General features: G+C 42.1%; 1 protein-coding gene and 1 long non-coding RNA gene across 3 annotated transcripts; both read right to left on the bottom strand.

The window, feature by feature from the left end:
• Nucleotides 1-1347: 1347 nt before the first annotated feature.
• rem2 (RAS (RAD and GEM)-like GTP binding 2) lies at nt 1348-21285 on the bottom strand. Of its 2 annotated transcripts, none has more exons than XM_037276115.1 (5): nt 20806-21285; nt 19212-19540; nt 18131-18204; nt 11189-11366; nt 1348-1838 (listed from the first exon to the last, which is right to left on the bottom strand). In XM_037276115.1, exons 1-5 carry the CDS (start codon nt 20883-20885, stop codon nt 1516-1518), a joined length of 984 nt encoding a protein of 327 aa, XP_037132010.1. In that variant the 5' UTR covers nt 20886-21285; the 3' UTR covers nt 1348-1515. The 2 variants fall into 2 exon arrangements, with proteins under 2 accessions (XP_037132010.1, XP_037132011.1); XM_037276116.1 differs by having other exon boundaries at nt 1351-1838; nt 19212-19545; nt 20806-21284.
• LOC119137088 lies at nt 1866-5920 on the bottom strand. Its single transcript, XR_005100858.1, has 4 exons — nt 5851-5920; nt 2396-2400; nt 2045-2049; nt 1866-1908 (listed from the first exon to the last, which is right to left on the bottom strand). It is a non-coding gene; the product is annotated as an uncharacterized LOC119137088 (long non-coding RNA).
• Nucleotides 21286-21619: the final 334 nt, after the last annotated feature.

Below are 21619 nucleotides of genomic sequence, written 5' to 3'. Positions count from 1 at the left end.
TTCGATTTGTCATCTTGGAATTATGTCTGACGCCACCATTTTTTTTATAAAGTTGAGTTGTCAATGAAAAACCTTTGCACTTGGCATTGGATAAAACGGACATTTTTCCCGCTTGGAAGCAAACAAATTGCTAATTTAACCAACTGTTGTGTCATCTAGTAAATCCAATTTATAAAGGAGAATGATTTCAAAAGAAAACACAATACCAACATTGGAATTTCAAACAAAAGTTTATTCTCAGTGGAGAGATGTGTGAGTGCTCAGCAGACTATGACAAACAAATAGGCCAATGCTAATAATAATGCCAGTGGATGGAAAGAGAAACATGAAAACATCAAACGTTCAGATTTGTTCTTTTTTTTCTTTCTTTTTTTTTTTCCCCTCGATGAACAAATTAAGTCACCTTTTTTACTCCTCTTCCTGCAGTAAAGGGTTCTCTGTACTGATTGCTTATGTTGCAATCATATGGCTTGAGCAACACGAAGAGGTGAACAATGACGAGAAACACCTTTTTCGGAAACCGAGGACGAAGAAAGGCATACAAATGTATCAATGTGAAATAAAGGGTCTTGCATTTGCAATGGTTTTGCTAGCTAGATTGTGCGTTACCTATTGGCCAGTGAGGTACAGTAAATCCATGAACCTACAGGGCCAGCCACCTACTGAGCATGCTATAAAATAGGATCCACAAAAAATGTTTACATTAGGTTTCTATCAGTCTACGTCATCAGTGCGTGCTACTTGATCGTGTGTCTATTTGTGACATCCATCAATCCGGCGTTCTGTCTCCTTCCGTCTGCATCTCCCATTAGGTCATATGAAGCATGTGCTATGTGGCCGTTTAATTCTATCCTTTATAGATCATTAAATGGGGTCAAAGTCGGGACAGTAGAAATCTTACATGTTAAAAATGAAAAAGAAAGTAATAATACAACATAAATAAAAAATACTGTAAAGACCCTGCACTCATGAAGAAAGGAACAAAAGTAATCACACCACTTATCTTCCGTCCCTTAAAATTTGCAAAATAATCATGCTTTGTAAAATACATGGTACTGCGGTGATCTTAATAATAATAAAAAGAAAATATAAGATTAAAAATGAAACCTCCTGAGGTGAAACATGAAATATGCTTGTACTTTGTTGTGTGATGGAGTGAACACCGATTATTGTTGGATCTTAACTCCAGTGATTAAACATATTTTGAGTCATTTACTATTCCTTCTTATTGTTAAACGATGGCAGTTTTGTTTCCTGTGTTGGTCTCTTTGTTTTTGTTTTCAGAGCTTATTCTTGATGTACTTTGACATTGCTCCTTTGTTTTCATCAGTACTCGAAATCAAATGGTTTATCTCCAAATGGACATGCAGAATGTGAGCTTCAAGCATGTACAATTGTGCCTTGTCCTACTTCTCCTCTTTCATTTGACATTCCATCCGTAGCATGTCTGATGTGTGTCCGCACGCACGCACAAGTGTTGGAGTGTGTGTTGAGCTTGTATGCATGTATTGGATGTCACAGTGCGCTGAGGTCGTGGCAGGAGCGCGATTTCTGCCGAAGGATCTTGCTGCCCCGGTGGCGACTCATCTCTCGGTAGCGTCCTCTGTCACGCTCTCGTCCATAGGAGCGTGGCACGAGCCCGGCCAGAAAGCGCTTGGCCCGGCTGGTCAAGCTTTCCCTGCGTCCTGAACCGGGGTCACCGTCTGCCCAGTTGGGTCCCACGCAGTCGCCCCTCGCAGCTCGAACGGCCGCCTCCAGCAGCTCGTTGGTGCCGTGTTCCAGCGAGGCTGACAGTTCCAGGTAGTGGCAGTCAAACATCATGGCGCTGGATTGGGCCTCTGGTGGTGACAAAAGAGGTTAGGGGCGGGGGGCTAATGCTACCATTGCCTGATGGGAGCTCAGCATCAGCTGTCATGCGATAGTGTTGGCTCGTGTGTCAACGATTCGTTAAAGAGAACGAATCTTTCAGTTCATATGACTTCAACCAGTAGGTGTCGAGAGAAAAGAAAGAACCACTCAGTGAAACACCACTTCTTTTATGCACGTTTTCTCCAAGCTTAACGGCTAACTATTGCATGAAGGGATGCGCCGTTATGCAACAACGGGGAGGTGATGCTTCTCTTTGGGTCATCTTGAACGTGTATGCATATATACGCCAAAATATTGTTATCCAATATATCTACTGCAATTTCACATTAGATTGCTGGTTTGAAATTTACTTTATTTGAATAAACATTAAAACCTGTGAAAACTTGTCTGGTGTTTTATTCCTTGTTTTTATTTTTTTGGGCATGAAAACAAAAATCTGACATTTGGTTAACTGCTTTATATGACAATATGTATATGTGTTTTACGTGTTGGTGTCCGCCAAAATAAAGAGCAAGCAGTCAAATACACATTCTTGACACGTACAAAAAATGCATCAAGTTATTAGGTACACTTGAAACTGGTAGTGTATCTAATGGAGTGTCCGTGTGACGTCACAGATGAACCAGCCAATCAGGAGGTGGGGGTGAGGGCGGGTGTGGCACTTTTCACTTTCAGTTCAGCTTTGGACATGATATTTCCCTAATAAAGTGGCCTGTTATTAGGTCCACTTGAAAATGGCGGTGTACCTAATGGAGTGTCCGTGTGATTCCCTCGTTAAGTGCACCTGCGTGAAAACTTTTAGCTCCTGCAGAACGTGAAAGTGGCTAAAAGTTTTCACGCAGGTGCGCTTAACGAGGGTCACTTGCAAAACATATTGGAACGCGGCCCCAAGAACTAGAGCTTGACACCTGTGACCTTTGACCATGATATTTCCCTAATAAAGTGGCCTGTTATTAGGTACACTTGAAAATGGCGGCGTACCTAATGGAGTGTCCGTGTGATTCCCTCGTTAAGTGCACCTGCGTGAAAACTTCTAGCTCCTGCAGAACGTGAAAGTGGCTAAAAGTTTTCACGCAGGTGCACTTAACGAGGGTAACTTGGAAAACATATTGGAACGCGGCCCCGAGGACTAGAGCTTGACACCTGTGACCTTTGACCATGATATTTCCCTAATAAAGTGGCCTGTTATTAGGTCCACTTGAAAATGGCGGTGTACCTAATGGAGTGTCCGTGTGATTCCCTCGTTAAGTGCACCTGCGTGAAAACTTTTAGCTCCTGCAGAACGTGAAAGTGGCTAAAAGTTTTCACGCAGGTGCGCTTAACGAGGGTCACTTGCAAAACATATTGGAACGCGGCCCCAAGAACTAGAGCTTGACACCTGTGACCTTTGACCATGATATTTCCCTAATAAAGTGGCCAGTTATTAGGTCCACTTGAAAATGGCGGTGTACCTAATGGAGTGTCCGTGTGATTCCCTCGTTAAGTGCACCTGCGTGAAAACTTTTAGCTCCTGCAGAACGTGAAAGTGGCTAAAAGTTTTCACGCAGGTGCGCTTAACGAGGGTAACTTGGAAAACATATTGGAACGCGGCCCCCGAGGACTAGAGCTTGACACCTGTGACCTTTGACCATGATATTTCCCTAATAAAGTGGCCTGTTATTAGGTACACTTGAAAATGGCGGTGTACCTAATGGAGTGTCCGTGTGATTCCCTCGTTAAGTGCACCTGCGTGAAAAGTTTTAGCTCCTGCAGAACGTGAAAGTGGCTAAAAGTTTTCACGCAGGTGCACTTAACGAGGGTAACTTGCAAAACATATTGGAACGCGGCCCCGAGGACTAGAGCTTGACACCTGTGACCTTTGACCATGATATTTCCCTAATAAAGTGGCCTGTTATTAGGTACACTTGAAAATGGCGGTGTACCTAATGGAGTGTCCGTGTGATTCCCTCGTTAAGTGCACCTGCGTGAAAAGTTTTAGCTCCTGCAGAACGTGAAAGTGGCTAAAAGTTTTCACGCAGGTGCACTTAACGAGGGTAACTTGCAAAACATATTGGAACGCGGCCCCGAGGACTAGAGCTTGACACCTGTGACCTTTGACCATGATATTTCCCTAATAAAGTGGCCTGTTATTAGGTCCACTTGAAAATGGCGGTGTACCTAATGGAGTGTCCGTGTGATTCCCTCGTTAAGTGCACCTGCGTGAAAACTTTTAGCTCCTGCAGAACGTGAAAGTGGCTAAAAGTTTTCACGCAGGTGCACTTAACGAGGGTCACTTGCAAAACATATTGGAACGCGGCCCCGAGAACTAGAGCTTGACACCTGTGACCTTTGACCATGATATTTCCCTAATAAAGTGGCCTGTTATTAGGTCCACTTGAAAATGGCGGTGTACCTAATGGAGTGTCCGTGTGATTCCCTCGTTAAGTGCACCTGCGTGAAAACTTTTAGCTCCTGCAGAACGTGAAAGTGGCTAAAAGTTTTCACGCAGGTGCACTTAACGAGGGTAACTTGCAAAACATATTGGAACGCGGCCCCAAGAACTAGAGCTTGACACCTGTGACCTTTGACCATGATATTTCCCTAATAAAGTGGCCTGTTATTAGGTACACTTGAAAATGGCGGTGTACCTAATGGAGTGTCCGTGTGATTCCCTCGTTAAGTGCACCTGCGTGAAAACTTTTAGCTCCTGCAGAACGTGAAAGTGGCTAAAAGTTTTCACGCAGGTGCACTTAACGAGGGTAACTTGCAAAACATATTGGAACGCGGCCCCGAGAACTAGAGCTTGACACCTGTGACCTTTGACCATGATATTTCCCTAATAAAGTGGCCTGTTATTAGGTCCACTTGAAAATGGCGGTGTACCTAATGGAGTGTCCGTGTGATTCCCTCGTTAAGTGCACCTGCGTGAAAAGTTTTAGCTCCTGCAGAACGTGAAAGTGGCTAAAAGTTTTCACGCAGGTGCGCTTAACGAGGGTAACTTGCAAAACATATTGGAACGCGGCCCCAAGAACTAGAGCTTGACACCTGTGACCTTTGACCATGGTATTTCCCTAATAAAGTGGCCAGTTATTAGGTCCACTTGAAAATGGCGGTGTACCTGATGGAGTGTCCGTGTGATTCCCTCGTTAAGTGCACCTGCGTGAAAACTTTTAGCTCCTGCAGAACGTGAAAGTGGCTAAAAGTTTTCACGCAGGTGCACTTAACGAGGGTAACTTGCAAAACATATTGGAACGCGGCCCCGAGGACTAGAGCTTGACACCTGTGACCTTTGACCATGATATTTCCCTAATAAAGTGGCCTGTTATTAGGTCCACTTGAAAATGGCGGTGTACCTAATGGAGTGTCCGTGTGATTCCCTCGTTAAGTGCACCTGCGTGAAAAGTTTTAGCTCCTGCAGAACGTGAAAGGAGCTAAAACTTTTCACGCAGGTGCGTTAACGAGGGAATCTTGGAAATCATGTTGGAACGCGGCCCTGTGACCTTTGACCATGATATTTCCCTAATAAAGTGGCCTGTTATTAGGTACACTTGAAAATGGCGGTGTACCTAATAGAGTGTCCGTGTGATTCCCAGCCAATCAGATAGTGGGGGTGAGGGCGGGTGTGGCACTTTTCACTTTCTTTAAGCTTTGACCATGATTTTTCCCTAATGAAGTGGCCTGTTATTAGGAACACCTGAAAATGGCGGTGTACCTAATAGTGTGTCCGAGTGACGTCACAGATCAAACAGCCAACCAGAAAGTGGGGGTGAGGGCGGGTCCAGACCCGCAAATAGGCCCATGATAAAATGTATTTTGGGTTCCACCGAGATTTGAACTCGGGTTGCTGGGGTGAGAGTGCAGAGCACAAACCACTTTACTATGGAACCCTCACTCATGGAACACGGAATGTACGTACACTTGATCGTTTATTGGAGCAGCTCAAGCAGACCAGAGACTTGTTGAACTCAAAGTCATCAGCATTAACTCTGCTACACTCGTGACTTGGATGCGTTTGCAGTTCAATTCTTCACCACACTGATGGAATAAAATCGAGAGTTTATTTGAATTCTACGCTCCTCACGTCTGCATGTGCGCTATAGTATGGGCGTCGTTGTTTCATTATCATCTTTAATGTTTACAGGCGCAAAGCATTAAATGTCGGTAATTACGCTGTAGGGCGACGTTGCAAATGTGTATCTTTTATGCAGTTTTGACCTTTTTGTTAACATGCACATTACATTTGAGGTCATTATTTATTCCTGTATACTATAAATAGTTTGAGATTGAAAGTGACAACCAAATTGGCTAAAATGGTCTGGAGCCACTTTTTCTTTCTTTTTATAAGCACTTAAAAAAAAAACATGCGCATTCTTCTCTGTTACAACTGGCTTACCTTAAAAGCATCCAACCATCACATGACAGCTGATGCTGAGCTCCCATCAGGCAATGGTAACATTAGACATGGGCGGGTCAGGTCAACGCGTAATTTAGTGTTGTTGGCTATATTTAACATGATCTGGTACTCTTGCCGTGTGTCACGATAGCATAGCGGGTAAAGCTCTGCCTAGCGTACATTTCTTATTTCTTTGCATCACGGGTTCAAATCCCGTTGATGACTTTTCTATTGTGTTTACTATTTTTGCAGCCAGTCGGAAATACAAACGAGACGTTTCATTCAGCGTTTTTATTGAGAATTTGAACAGTTTTGGAATCCAAGTCGCTGTGACGAATCTGCAGTCGCGAAACACAAAACTGCGCAACTCACCTTACAATAACAGTCGTAACTCGAGACGGGGAGCAAGCTAACGTGGTAGCAACTTGATATGTAACACCGGAAAGACTACGTGCGCCGCGGACGTCACACTAGATATATCAAATAAATGTAATATAAAAAAACAATTTTAACGAACCATCCGTGTCACTCCAAATCATTAAATCCACCGGAATTTTCATCCTCTGAGTCGAGAAAAAAAAAAAAAAACACAGCTGCCGATTCCGGACGTAGGTGCGCCGCTGACGTCAGCCTCGTTGTCAGTTGGCGGCTCCAATTATTCTACAGATCTACGTATATAACTATATTGTAGCGTTACCAAAGTAACATATATATATATATATATATATATATATATATATATGTGTGTGTGTGTGTGCACCACAAGTATAACAATAAAGAATAAATCTTAATCTCTGTTAAATATTGAAGCATTACAGCAGCTGTCAAACCTCAGCAGCATCACTTATTAGAGGGAAGGTAAATCCCAAACCTCATCGGCTGGGTTTAGTATCAACGAGAGCTGATTCAATTGAATTTGGTCTTATAAATAGTTGATAACGGCATTTGGGATTTATTGTTGGAGTGGAAAGTGAATATAGAAGGGAAGGAGGAGCCAAACATTGATGAGCTGAATAGAATAGTAGGAGGGGGTGGAGGAGAAGTGAAAAAGAAAGAAATCAAAAGAGGAAATACAAGGCTAAAGGGAGATGAAACTGGGGGTGGAGACAAGACAACTGAATAGAAGGGCACACAATGAAGGACGAGAGAAGACAGATAAAGTCGTGTTAACTGATTAAAAATGTCCCCTATGTTGGAAAGCGTATCTTTGGCAAGTGGAGGGAAAAAGGCAGGCATCCAGTTCAAGTCAAGTTTGACTCGTTTGAATCCAAGTTAGAGTCACAATGCTCCGAGTCCAAGTCAAGTCCACAAGGTCCGACCGAGTCCAAGGCCGAGTCTCGATTTTATGTTCATTAATCGTGTGTGCAGATAATGAACAAAAAGCATTTCCAAAACCAAATTATTGGTGGTCAGCCTCCGGGGAGAGACGAGATTGGTCACAGCGGAGCACCGAGTGGTGAGAGGCAGCTACAAAACAGCGTGGAACTCAAACTCAATAAAGGAACACCAACAGGGTTGGCTGTCCACCTTCATTCTGTGGCTAAAAACGCATTTTATAACCCTGCTGTTGGCTGACATATTTTGTTAAGCTTTATGTCAAGTTTCTTCTGAAGGAGTTTGTTCATTTTCAGTCATAAAAACATAGCTGGACTCAGTCGAATGGATTCAAAATATTTTGCAAGTGGAATGACTGAGTCCGAGACAAATGCCTAGGGGAACGAGTCGAGTCAGAAAGAACAAAAAGACGTGTCGAGTCCAGACGGCCCTGGGCCAGGCACAACAAACAAGAAATGAGTTGATGTTGACTCCATTTTAGAACGATGCTCTCGGCACCAGGTTGTACACGACAGTTGAAAGGCGTCAATTTAGAGCCGGGGTGAGACCCCGTGAGGACAGTGTTAATGGCAAGGCCCATTAATAATAAATCATATCACGCTTTTCTGTAGTATACTCAAAGCGCTCACAGTAGATGCATTATTGATACATTCACACATTCACACTCATGGTAAACTACGTCAGTGAACACAGCTGCCCTAGAAATTGCCCCACCAAAAATGTTCCTGGACAAAAAAAATTGACAGTGTGAATTGAAGAAATAAAATTGTAGCTTCGTACATACATAGAAAAGTTGTTGTTTGAAATCACAAGGTTTGGACAAGAAAGGAGACAGACAATGAGAATGAATGCCAACTAAGCCCATGAAGCCAAAGTACAAGTTAATCAAAGCCCATATCGAGTCAGTGATAAATGTGTGTGCGTGTGTGGCCATGCGCTAAGATGAGGGAGAGAGAAGGGACCAACGGTATGACCGAATAAAAGTGTCACTGTGCATGCCATAAATAGAGTTTATGACTTCAGCTCTTTTAGCCTGAGCAATAATTCCGTAAGGAAGATGTTTAAAATGTGTCACACTCACACATCAATACGGTAATACGTTGCCCTAAGACACAGGTGTCAAACTCAAGGCCCGGCCGGGGGCCAGATACGGCCCGCCACATCATTTTATGTGGCCCGCAAGGACAAATTGTGCATCAAAGTCGTGTGTCATTACTGGAATTGCAAATTGTCTTCACTTTTAATAATATCTTTTTTTTTTTTTTTAATATTTGACCAGTTTTTACTCGTCTGATTTGAAAACGAGTTATTTGTCAGTTTGTTTTGTAGCTTTTACTGTATATAATATGAGGTGCTCATATATTTATTTGGGTTGACAGTCATAATGGCCCTCCGAAAGAATGCGGCCCGCCAAAAAATGAGTTTGACACCCCTGCCCGAAGAGAACATAGAGAACATTCCTTGTCAGGTGCCAAGGGAATATAGAAAGAATATTTTCATATTGCTGACCTCATTCATGCTCCTAGGTTGTTTTTAGTTTCTAGTGGTGCAAAAATGCTGAGTACGGTAAAGCCATTTCTCATTATTCAAATCTAACGTTGCTCCACTGAAGTTACACTGACAAAGACCAACAGAAATGGGCACATTTTGCAACTCCAAGTGCTGTTGAGGTTTTAAAAATAAAAAAAATAAAAAGCCAAGCCAAGATTGATATGTTTAAAGACAAACACTTTCATGCCACTTGTTTTTTCCCCCCTACCAATCAGCGTTAGTAAATTGGTTGGAAAAACAAATGTGAACAAATCTTGTCTTGCGTCAATGAGAGATGCTGGTTTGTCAATACCAATATTGATTGGCCAGCATGTACATAGCCTGCCTGCCTCTCGCAGCTGATATAGGCTCAGCTGTGTACAGACAGATGTGCACATAGCCATGAAGACAAACATTCATAAATGAGGGAAATCATCTGGAAGGGGAAAAACAAATGAGTGGAGTGAATAGTGATGACATTTATTGTTGCACCTGCAGAAAGATATGTTTTTATTTCTCAATCAAATGAAAAGGAAGTGGAAGGCACTTTGTGCTTATCCTGGTCAAACGTCATTTGTTATTTTCTGTTTGGAAAAAAAACCCATACGCAACAGACTCGAAAAGGCTGGATCCCCTCTGAGGGAAACAATGCCAACTTTTAATTGAGTAATTAATTTGCCAAATTGATGAGCATTCAGAGAGGAGAAGATTAATTTTATAGATCAAATGAATGCTAATCGAATTGGGATTTGTCTCGTCAACAGAAATACATTGATTCGACTCATCCGTGATAAATCGCAAATCCCTAATTTGTCTTATTGTCTGGAGGAATGAAGTTTCATCTCGATACATCTCAAGAGAAAAAAACAACACGGAAATAACTAACCAAAGAGTAAAAAAGCAAAGAACAACGTGACAGCTATCTATCCCGTAATTGCTTGTGCCAGTGCTCCATCTGCTCATCTGTTCAGTGGAAGTGGTTTTTTTTTTTCTTTTTTCTCCAGAGCAGTCAAAGACGCCAGTGTAGGAAGATTGACGCTGTGCGTCTCCCTTCGAAACAGGAATTACGTTTGGGTAGAAAGAGAAATGGCAGAATTCTACTAGGCGAGCAAGGAAACGAGCGCCTTGTGTGTTAACAAGATTTACAGTGACGGGTCCATCCACCAAGCACTTGTAACAGCATCAATTAACCCAGCCAGGGTGGAATAAAGTACTACATAGAACAGGACTATCTAACTACTACCAAATAAAAGCAAATTTGTTTGACACATCTTTGAGTGACGGAAATGTCCATGTTTCAGTTTAGCGATAAAGATTTATTTACATTGTGATTTTGTAGAAATATGAAATGAAACAGGGCCAAACATCTCACATTCTGTCTCAGGTCTCAAACCAAATTAATGTCATACCAAAAAAAAGAAACAGCTGACTACAAATAGTCCACTTCTGACAACATACTAATTCATAAACTATTCTTTACAAACATGCATATGGGTTCATTCTTACTCATTTGCCTCACAATGAATACGCTTGTCAGTGGTCTTGATTTGAAAACTTAATATGGAGGGCAGATATTAAATGGCCACTTGATTTCCCCAAGAGCAATATAATTGCATCCCACTCAGTCTGGTGACTCGAAGTGTTAAAGACAGAGATGAAATAAAAGTTACTGGTAGATTTCATGAGTAACCAGCTGACTTGTTTATGGTCTCATTTCACAATGAGAGCTCTATTAAGGAACACCTCTGATGCGCACTTTATAGCATCGTTTCATTTAGACAAAGAGGTAATTGGGTTATAGTAATACAGGAGGGACGATGGCAGATAGGACAGACTTGTGTTTTTGGCAATTTTCAGTGAGAAAAAAAAAAGACTATATATATACTTTATGTGTTCCAGTTTCCTCTAATATCTGTATCTGTTGAACCCCCCAAAAAACATGTGCATTGTTGCTACATGTGGAGATAAACAAAGCATGAGGCGCCTGGATGAAGAGAGATAGCACACTAAGCCATGGCTGGATAATGGTCTTTTTGCGTTTGTGTGTAGGTAGACGCAAGAGATTCTATCTGCTGTACCTACCCTCGGTGCTGATTTCACGAGAGCGAACAAGGTCGCTCTTGTTGCCCACCAGGATGATTGGCGTGTGAGGCTGGGACTCCCTGAGGAGAAGACGGAGCTGCGCCGTGCGATGGAAGCTACGCCTGTCAGTCACGGAGAAGACCAGGATGCACACATCACACTGGAGAGTGGACAGGTCCTGTGAAGATGCAAGTTTGCATGATTAGCATGATGTAGGCCTACTATAAAGGGAATGTGGCAGATGGATATGAGCAGAATAGGACTTGGCTAAGATCTCATGAAAGCAATCAGCGTAATTGGAAATTTGCCCTTGACTTTATTGCTTCATTAGAACTTGGCCACTGGAAGGCGGTTCGTGGGTGGTGCTGAAGTTTGTCAAGGGGCAAAAGAAGTTTTGTTCAACTTGACGGCGTGCATGCATCACGCTCGCTTTTGGATCTCCTGACCCTTTTAGCAGCGAGCGCTAACATCCCGATGGGCTTCCCTGTCACTGAGGTTCAATTAGCCAGAATAGTTGGAGCAGAAACAACATCTTGGACTTGCTCAAGGCTATTTTTCTTGCTTTCCGGAACTCAATCGATGAGCTACTGAACGTAGGCGTGTATTAACGGGCCGTTTGCTCATGTTATTGTCTTGGAGCAGCAACACCAGGGGTCTTCTCATCATCATCATCATCATCATCGCACGTGGCGTACGCTCATACAAATTTTCAGCTCATCAAATTCGTTTGAACAGAATTGAACATGTTACTGGATGTGATATGACATCCTAGAGCGTTTTTTCACTTTATTTTGGTGTCTTCATGAATAGCAGGCATTACATGACTCATTCTCACCTCTGTCGACAAGGAATAGGAGATCAAGCTTGGTAATGCTTGGAGGATTTAGCCAGAACATCTATTTCTCTTCCTCAGAAGGGAAAATTCCTCTTTGACTTCAAATGATTGTCAAAGCATCATGGTCGATGCAAACGCATTTCCTTCCATTGATGGAAACCCGAGAGTAGACGCCATAAGGCAATGCCAGGCACAAAAATCATATTTCACATAACACATCATATTTCGTATCCTTTTCAAATGGTCGTAAAGACTTCCATATCTTCAATGGTACAAACGGAGCAGACTCACATCGAAAAACACAAACATTGGTCAAGGCTGAGCAATTCTAATTTGGGTCAGCATCAAATCTTACACCTGACACACTCATCGAGCCATCTGTTTTTTGTATGTACTTTTGCTCATTAGGGTCATGAGTGAGATGGAGCGTATCCCAGCTGACTTAGACGGACGGGGATTTAGACGGTGGACACCAGATAGTAATATTCACATTATTCTTATGAATAAAAATCCATTCACACACATATTCAGGGCAATTTAGAAAGGAAAACCCACACAGGCAAAATCCACAAACGAGGGCTTGATCCAAGTTTCAAACCCACTAGAGTCTAGTAGGTGTCAAACTCAAGGCTCGAGGGCCACATACGGCCCACCACATCATTTTATGTGGCCCGCAAAGACAAAATGTGCATCAACTTCATGTGTCAATACTAACGTTACAAATTGTCCATTTAAAAAAATAAATAAATATATTGCTGGCAGTATTTATCACCATTTATCATTTAAAAATATATAATATATAAAAATATATATAAAACTATAATATAGGAGTTGACAGTCATAATGGTCCTCCGAAGGAAACTATGACTAGGATGCGGCCCCCGACAAAAATGAGTTTGACACTCCTGCAGGCATACATGAGAAATGTTAACAATGAAAGCAAAATGTAAAAGCAGTCTGTCTTTGCTTACTGAACAAGTTTTTAAAAATAAACACCAACAAATAATAAAAATCCATCCTCCTTAGCGGAGAAAACGAAAGCTTTGGACTGCATTTTGACTGTCCAAGTGTGTAACTGCCCTTGGCCTACATCCGTAGTCCCCGAGGTAAATTCTTGCCCCCGAGAGAGCTCCTGACGCCTGAAAAATTCACCATCTTCCAAATGGCCAAGTAGTATCAGAGCAGACCCCGCAGCAGGATATTTGTGGGGAGTGTATTGGCAATCTGTTTGATGGAGTACAAGAAAGGACCTGAGGAGCAAAAGGGAGGGGAGGGATGGATGGATGGAGCCACCAGCCACCTGTCACAGTCTCAATGAGGGAGGAAGAGGAATGAAAACAAGCTAAGCTAAGCCAAGGGAACCACACACAGATGAAGCAGTGTGCATTTTCAATGGACAACTATAACCAAGGAGTTTGATGGAGCCTCTGTAGGAAGCCAAGTAAATGCAATCATAGGCAGAGGAACTTCAGACTGTGCCAACACTTGGCATTTTTTTTATCTTAATAAAGCACCTTTTCTCTGTTCACTAAGAGCAGGCCATCTGTCAGCGACCATGAAGAACCAGCTCACAGACAGGAAAAAAAACCCCCGTTACATTAAGAAACAGTGCGGGAATAAAAACGAGGCCACTCAAAGTGTATCGCACACTACCTGATTTTACTCTCTTATGAAGATGTATGATCCAAATTTTGATTGTTGAAATTAGAGTTCCCTATTGAATGTACTTTATGTAATAATTGTAAGGTTTCCTATTTTTTTTATTATCACATTCTTTACATATTCCCAGTACCTTCTGGTTAGCAATACAGCGGCTGCACTAAATTACTTCTATGAATAAATCATATTAAATTGCTGCTATGCCTTGAAATGCTGATTATTGGGCCATATTTTCCAAATGAACACATCAATTATTAGTAGTGGCCAAGACGAATTGTGCGAGTGTTTCATTGAAATATAGTTGAATAGAATATTTGAAGTTTCGAGATAGATTGATGTTTTGTTTGTTTTTTTTCGTTTTTTTTTTTTGTCATTGTGGAGAAATTGTTCTGGCCTTCCAATTTGAAGATAAATGAAAGGCTCACATTGGAGTCAGACAGGCCAATCTGTTCTATCAGTGTAGGATTTATTTACACTGTATTTATATTCTATAGTAGACCATATGGCTATAATAGACCATATTTAAAAAAATATGAATCTCTACTTGATATTCAGGAAAAACATCAATGTTGTCATTGTGAGAAATAAAAAGACTTTTTAAATGAGTGGTTACTCGAATATTTACATTTTTATAAGCTTGAAGGAAGAAGCTCTTGTCACTGCTCCCAGCTTCAAAGAAGACTATCAAATGTGAGAGAATCCTTTTCTTTCCAATCCAGGGTCAAATACAGTCTTGGAAATAATAGTGATCCACAGCAAAGTCCCAAGCACAGGACAATATATCAATTAGCTGACATCATTTGCATTCCACGTAATTCCACCATTTGACTAACTATTATTCAGCGACAATAATAATAATAATAATAATAAGAAAAATATCGATAATATGAAAAAGTAAAAAAAGCAAAAAAGTTGCGAGGGTGATAAAAGAGGTGAATTAAATTTACAAGGATGGAAACGCAGAAAAAGAAAGATCAGGAGTGAGAAGAAGCCCAACTGAAAAGAGGCTCATGCTGTATTCACACAGCTAAGATCTCATAATTGGATGACAAATCTTTGAGTTTATATCTTGTTCTTTTTCTCTGTCTTGTTTACTGCTGCATAGAAAACACCCCCCTGAGGGAGGATAATGCTCCAGGCCATCTGGCCTGCACTAAGTCATCACCTGCCCTCCCTCCCTCCCTCCCTCCCTCCCTCCCTCCCTCCCTGCAGGAGCAGTAAATCCCTACCACTATCAAAAAGGATGATTGACCTTTGGCTCGATTGTGGAAGGAGCTTCAAGTGGATTTCAATTCAATCTACCGTAATTTTCGGACTATAAGTCGCGTTTTTTTTTTCATAGTTTGGGTGGGGGGGCGACTTATACTCAGGAGCGATTTATATACATATATGGTTTTTTTTCACTTTTTTGGGCATTTTATGGCTGGTGCGACTTATACTCCGGTGCGACTTATAGTCCGAAAATTACGGTATTCATTTTCTATAGCGCATGTCCTGTTCCCGGTTCCCATTTTTTGCACATAGGGCAGCGTTGGTTCACCCTGGACTGGTCGCTAGTCATCGGCAGGGCATACATAGACAAACAATATTCACATTCGCACCAACGGACAAGTTATTGTCTCCAGTCGACCAGAATGTTGACCAGACTCAGAGTGCCCGCCCGCCCGCCCGGCCGGCCGGTCCCTATGGCAAAATAAATCCAACATGCAGAGGTTCCAACTCAGAAGCACTCAACTGTAAGGCAGATCTGTAAATCACTACTTAACCATGCTGACCCCATAATACAAGAAAACACCAGAGCTTTGAAGAAAGATAAAATATTTCATTAACAGTGTCAGTCGGGTCAAGCTGACTTAAGCTTAGTGCAAGGTATTACGGTTTTACCAGTTACGTATTAACATTTAAAGCATTAACATTTGGGATGGCAAAGAAAAAAAAGAAGAAAGGCCTTAAATAAATCTCCAATGTATCCCATTGGCTTTAAACAAATACTGTTCACTTTGCCTTATCTAAAATTAAATATTTTGTGACACCATTTAAACAACACACAAATGGTTGTTTGCAATTCATTTAAAAAAAAACCAACACCTTTTCATTACGCTTGCCAAACACTAATGACTTCATTTAAACAAAATGATTGATCAACAAGGTACATTTGAGCTTAAACGAATTGGACGGCAAAGCGCTTCAGTTTGACAGTCGATATCTTGATCTTCTCAACTTATACAGAACACCCAAGTGGAAAGATTCAACCTCCCATTTGAGACCAAGACAAAGAGATGAAGTGTAGTAGTTTCTGTGGATTAGGGGCAGAAACTGGCGAGTTCAAATCAAGTCAGATACAAAGATGCAAAGCAGGAAAAAGAAAACCATGCCCAAAGACTGCACTCCCTCGACATTTGAAATGCACAATTTGTTCCTGCCCCGAGTGGTAAAACAATGCTTCGTTTTTTTTCTTCTTTTACTTCCACCCAAAGAACAGAAAATGCACTGAAGCCGCAATTAACTCCCTCCAAATTCTGCCTTTACCCAATGTAATTGTCTTCATCGGAATGAACAGTCTGCTCCTTAAGGGTAGATAATTAGTTTTCTCCTCTTCTCTCCTGCTGCACATCAGCATTACTCAGGCTATCCCTTTTTAGTAGGCATAAATAAATATTGCAATTCGAATCCATCAAATAATAACGGAGGAATCTGAACACTGTACAACGATGGCAAATGATGATCATGCGAATGAGAGACAAACACAGTCCAGGACCCTTCTGGTCTTCAGTGACCTCAATTTCTTTACATAACTGGCTGCAAATGTTCTCTTTTGAAGAACGACATCACACCAATAAAGTTAATCTACTACATGCACGAGGACAAGATTGTCTGGCCGGGTCAAGGCCAGGCCTTGTTGTTCCTATTTTAGTCTCACGGATGGATGACTTATTTAAATCGGTCCCGCCTTGGTACGTCAACAAAACTCAAAGCAGCTCACGGTTCTGGCTGACCTCCAATGAAGTGATGCCAGCGTTGCTCATACATGCACACACGTGTGCCGTTAAGTTGTGTCATCCCACCAACTACGATTGGCTACAGTGCTGCCTTCATTTGGCAAGCGGTACTATCCAAGAAAGTAGTGGAAGGAACAATCACGGAGGGACAATCTGACAGCTTTCCATCTCTGTTTGCAGTTTACATGGCAAGAAAAGGTGCTGCTCACGCTGGCATGGGAGAAAATGACGCCCTACAATATAGTCAAGATTTGAATGATGAGCACGACTGAGCCAGCTTTGTATTGTGTGTGTTTGTGTAAACAAGAGCAAACGCGCACGTGTGTGTGTGGCTGTTGTTAGGTGACTTAGACGTCTCTATTTTTAATAATGACACAAAGTCGATGCAAAATTTGTCTTTACGGGCCACATAAAACGATGTGGTGGGCCGCATCTGGCCCCTGGACCTTGAGTTTGACACCTATGGGTTAGCACACATGGAGTTCACTCCCAGGCCTCTAGGGACTTTTCGGCATGCGGGTCGAGGCCACGTCATTTGTCGTGCAGCTGTGCAGTATCTACCTCACGCAGCCCTCTATTTGTGAATTGGGATTATACATGTGCACTGCTGCTCATCAAAATATATAAATAAATCAATAAACATGCGCTTGCATTGGTGGATTATTTAGGACACCATCCGGTCCTTGCCCGCCAACTGATTGAGGCTCTGGAGTCTGTCCATGCGTCCTGCTGGCCCCCGCCCGCGTCTGTCACTTGAGCCTTAATACCCTGGCCTTGAATTAACGCGCACAGAATAATGAATGGAATCAACACCCAGCAGAAAAAGGCCAGCGGAACCAAGCTGCAAAGTGTATCAGTTGATTTGGGGGAGGATAGCAACAAGAAGAAGGAATGTCAAAATAATTAGCGAGACGGACGGAAGGCAAAGCAAAGCCAGCGTGCTTTCAGTGGTGTTCTCAAAGCTGGATCATTTCAACTGAAGGGGAATCCCCTGAAGGCCAGAGTGGACATCTGGACAAGGATACATACGGATTTATCCATATCAATTGCTAATTAGATTATTAACTGGCATTGATACGTTCATGCTTTTTTATTTTTTCATCATTTCACTGGTCAATCTTTTTGCAAATCTTTGATGTCTTCCAGCTTTACACCAATGCTGGTTGGTTTGGTTCTTTTAACTCAAGCAGACTGTACACATACTAATCAAATAGATGTTGAATTTAGAATGTTAATAATCTTGCCAAGCACATCATGGAATCTGCCTCAGCATATTGACCTGATTTTAAATAGCTTAAAATGTGGTGTATTGTGCAAATGAGCAGTTTCCTTTTTTTACGTCGCTGTTAATTTGATTGTTCTTGTTAAATAAAGAACAAAGCACATTTTCAGTTGGGGAAAGCCAAAAGTGTTCCGACGGGTAGATGAAGATAAAAGTGTCCAACTGACCTGTTTCCAATTGTCAAAAATGATGATTTTGCTGTCCTCGTCGTCAACTGTGACTGAGTTCTCGTAGCCCTCACCTGCAAGCAAATATTCAAGCAAGCGGTGAATATCCGCCCAATGGTATGTCAACGTATAAAATAATAGCCAGCAAAACAAAGAATTTGAATTTGACTGAAATGTCTCATCTGCTATATGAAAACAATATTTTTCAGCCTGCATTCCCATTTCAGAAAATGCCAATCTTAGTCCAAACATAAAGAAGAAAACGTCCGATTCTAAATGTGGTGATGAGCAAGTGTGAATGTATTTGGAGTGAATATGCTATCAACAGAGTTTGTCACTCGGGCCAGAATCATGTGAGAACATCTCAACTGGGAGGTAGGTGCTGAGTGACATTAACCTTCTTTGCACAATACTGAAATTTGAGAAATTTGTTCGATCGTTATGTTGTTAGAGACATACATACATCCATGACATCCATTCTATTTTCAGGTTCAACCTTCTGCTGTCGGTCAGGCCACGTTTTAATTAGCAGAAAGTGCTAATCCACTCACAAAGCTGATATGGTGCTACAGCAGTCATCGCAAAGTGATAATCAAGTACAATTTGCCGTTTCTTTATGCTGCTCAGAGGACGACTGAGCGCTCCAGCTCAACACATTTGCGGAAGGCAAGCCAAATCAATAAAGACATCGATGAAGCTGAAATGTGTCCATTTATCAAGCTTCAGGTAAAAAATGCTTTATGCTTTGATTGTGAGCATTGTGCAAGTTGGTAGATGCCCTTCAGTGACAGTGATGAACGACTGGGACTAATAATTAACAATCCATTTGGACAACACAGTTCTATTGACTAAGTGAGGTCACTGGAGAAGGAGGTTCAGCATGTCTACCAGAATGGAAATTGAACACTAAATAATTTAGGCAGTGATATGTGCAAAATATATCTTACAGATTCATAGTCAGTTTCTGGGTACAAACTGGGTGAATGATTTCATATCCATGGAGATTGATTTTTTTTAGCAAATCCTTTCCAAATGTGATCTGAGGGAGAACATGTATGCAAAGTGATGTATGAGGCATTACCACAAGCTTGGGTCTCAGAGTCTACAGAGAGGGATCTGTCCGACTGGCCGGCCAGTGACAAGGCCAGCGATGACTTGCCGACGCCATTCTGTCCCAGTAGCACAATCTTCAGTGCCCCTCCGTGACTGTGGTAGGTGGACTGGGCTGCTGACGTTTGACTGAACGATTCATCACGAGGTAATGTGTCACTGATAGGCAATGTGGTAGCTTCCTCCAATCCCGGGATCCAATCGCAGTCCTCAGACACGGCTTCTTCTCTGCGCAGCTGGTGCTTGACAGGAAGGGGTGTGCTTCCTCGGCGGAGGGGGGGGGCCGTGCTCAGAAACATACTGTACTAGACAGGTACAGAAAAAAGGATGTAAGATGCCTTACTCACTTTATACAATCGACATTTGTGTGGTACCACGCGACTGTCCTCCAAAATGATATCATGAGTGGGAAAAATGCCAATATAAAAGTAGTATGTGACGCCGCTGCAGCTCAGGCAAAGGAGATGCTCATCAATATTAACGCAAAAAAAATCAATCTTTGTCATGCAGAACACCGAACTGTGTGTGAAACTGCATTTGCCTAGAATGTAAATATCATTTACTTATGCACTACAATATTGAATCAACGGCTGCCTTGTATTGGCTGTTAACTATTATTTAATACTGCATAACTTTTATTTTGTATTCTATTTATAGTGCATCTTAAAATATTAGGAACCGCATTGACACTGTGTTTAATTTATATTGCTTTCTAAAGTTAGATAATACAGTAACAGATACCGTAATTTTCGGACTATAAGTCGCACCGGAGTATAAGTCGCACCAGCCATAAAATGCCCAAAAAAGTGAAAAAAAAACATATATATGTATATAAGTCGCTCCTGAGTATAAGTCGCCCCCCCACCCAAACTATGAAAAAAACCGCGACTTATAGTCCGAAAATTACGGTATATTATATATCCACAGTATTGTGCAATATGGTGCTGTGCATTAAGTCATTCCACAGTTCTAGAATACGATTCATTTATTACACATGGAGAGGCTTACTCAGTTGCCTCAATTACGTTAATTGAAAGCGCTAATCAATTAAGCATGGCCTCCATTGTCAACAGGCTCAGGGGAGCCCTACGTGTAGGCGAAGGTAACCCTGACCGCAGACTGAGCCACTTGTCAGGGGTTAATCTGCTTCTCTCTGCAGGCTGGAGAGAAACTAGGCCAAACAACAGTGCGTGATGCAAATTTAATTCTCCAGCCAATGTTTTTGTGCTTCTGCTTTTACACAGCCAGCTGGATCTCTCCAAAAGGCAGCCATGTACTGCTTCGTATAATAAGTGCTAGGGAAAAAAGGCTTAACAAAACAGCATTTATTATCTTTATTTATTGTTATTGACGGTTTGATATCACAGTTGAACAGTTATATATGAGTACTTAAAATAAAAAAAATGAACAAATGAGTTCATCTTGAGATGCACACAATAAACAGTAGTTTAATTATCACCTTAAGACAATGTGCGTGTGCGCGCGCGCGCGCGGGTTACCGATAAAGAAGATGATTGAATCATTGATGGTATGTAATGGATGCAAAATAATAGGTTTCGCCTTACCTGGTCAGCAGCCATGGTTTGCAGGAATGATCTTTGGAGGAAACGCGTGCTGTAGTAGTTGCGGGACCGGACCAAGTCATCTGCTCTTAAATGCAGTCCCGATAAGACAAGCACATCGGCGGCGGCGGCGTCGTCGTCGTCATCGCACGGTGCAATAAAAAGACGCTCCACGTCTCATTTATCATGATGTCTTTCTTCCTACTACTGCGCGTAAAATCCGCTGGCGGAAGGAAAGGCGCGGCGCGGCGCCGCGCCGCCTGGAGACCGAGGTAGGGAAGCTTGGAGTAGGCAAGACAAGACAGCACCTGCTTCTCCACCGTATGGAATAGGATGATGGAAATGAGAGAAAGCCATCAGCAATCCATCACATCTTCTAGTTGACCTTTTTCATGTGTCCCAACGAGCAACGGCAAGCATGCATCCCTCCCCACCTCTGACAATACTCTCTACCTGTCTCCCCCTCCCTCCATCCCTCTCTCTATCTTCTCCACCTCCCTCCACCCATCTCTCCCTCCTTCTCTCTCTCTCTCTCTACCGGGAGAGGGAGCCAAAGTGATAGACAACGAGCCGGAGTAGCCCCAATTTAAGTGAAATTGATATTTTTTGGGTTGCAAATGTATTTCTCCTCTTTTAGCACGGCTTTTGTTCGTCACTCGTGGGCATTTTGGTGGACGGCTCTTGACATTTACCTCAATGATTGTTTTACTTTGAAACATTTGAATCATTTCTAATTCCAGTTAATTACAATATTTGTGTTTCCCCCTGAACAACAACAAGAGTTATTTCACCGTTTAAAACAGGATCCAATGAGAGC

Source organism: Syngnathus acus, chromosome 17 (genome assembly GCF_901709675.1).
Source record: "Syngnathus acus chromosome 17, fSynAcu1.2, whole genome shotgun sequence".
Classification (NCBI taxonomy): domain Eukaryota; kingdom Metazoa; phylum Chordata; class Actinopteri; order Syngnathiformes; family Syngnathidae; genus Syngnathus; species Syngnathus acus.
The sequence above is the reverse complement of the archived record's forward strand: the minus strand, read 5'-3'. Positions and strand labels throughout refer to the sequence as shown.

What these genes read in the sequence shown, in the direction of transcription:
- rem2 (XM_037276115.1), bottom strand. Translation starts at nt 20,885, where the DNA reads ATGACTTGGTCCGGTCCCGCAACTACTACAGCACGCGTTTCCTCCAAA. An exon ending in AAACCATGGCTGCTGACCAG is followed by an intron (nt 19,541 to 20,805) that starts GTAAGGCGAAAC and finishes TGTCTAGTACAG; the next exon opens with TATGTTTCTGAGCACGGCCC. An exon ending in CTCTGAGACCCAAGCTTGTG is followed by an intron (nt 18,205 to 19,211) that starts GTAATGCCTCAT and finishes ATTTGCTTGCAG; the next exon opens with GTGAGGGCTACGAGAACTCA.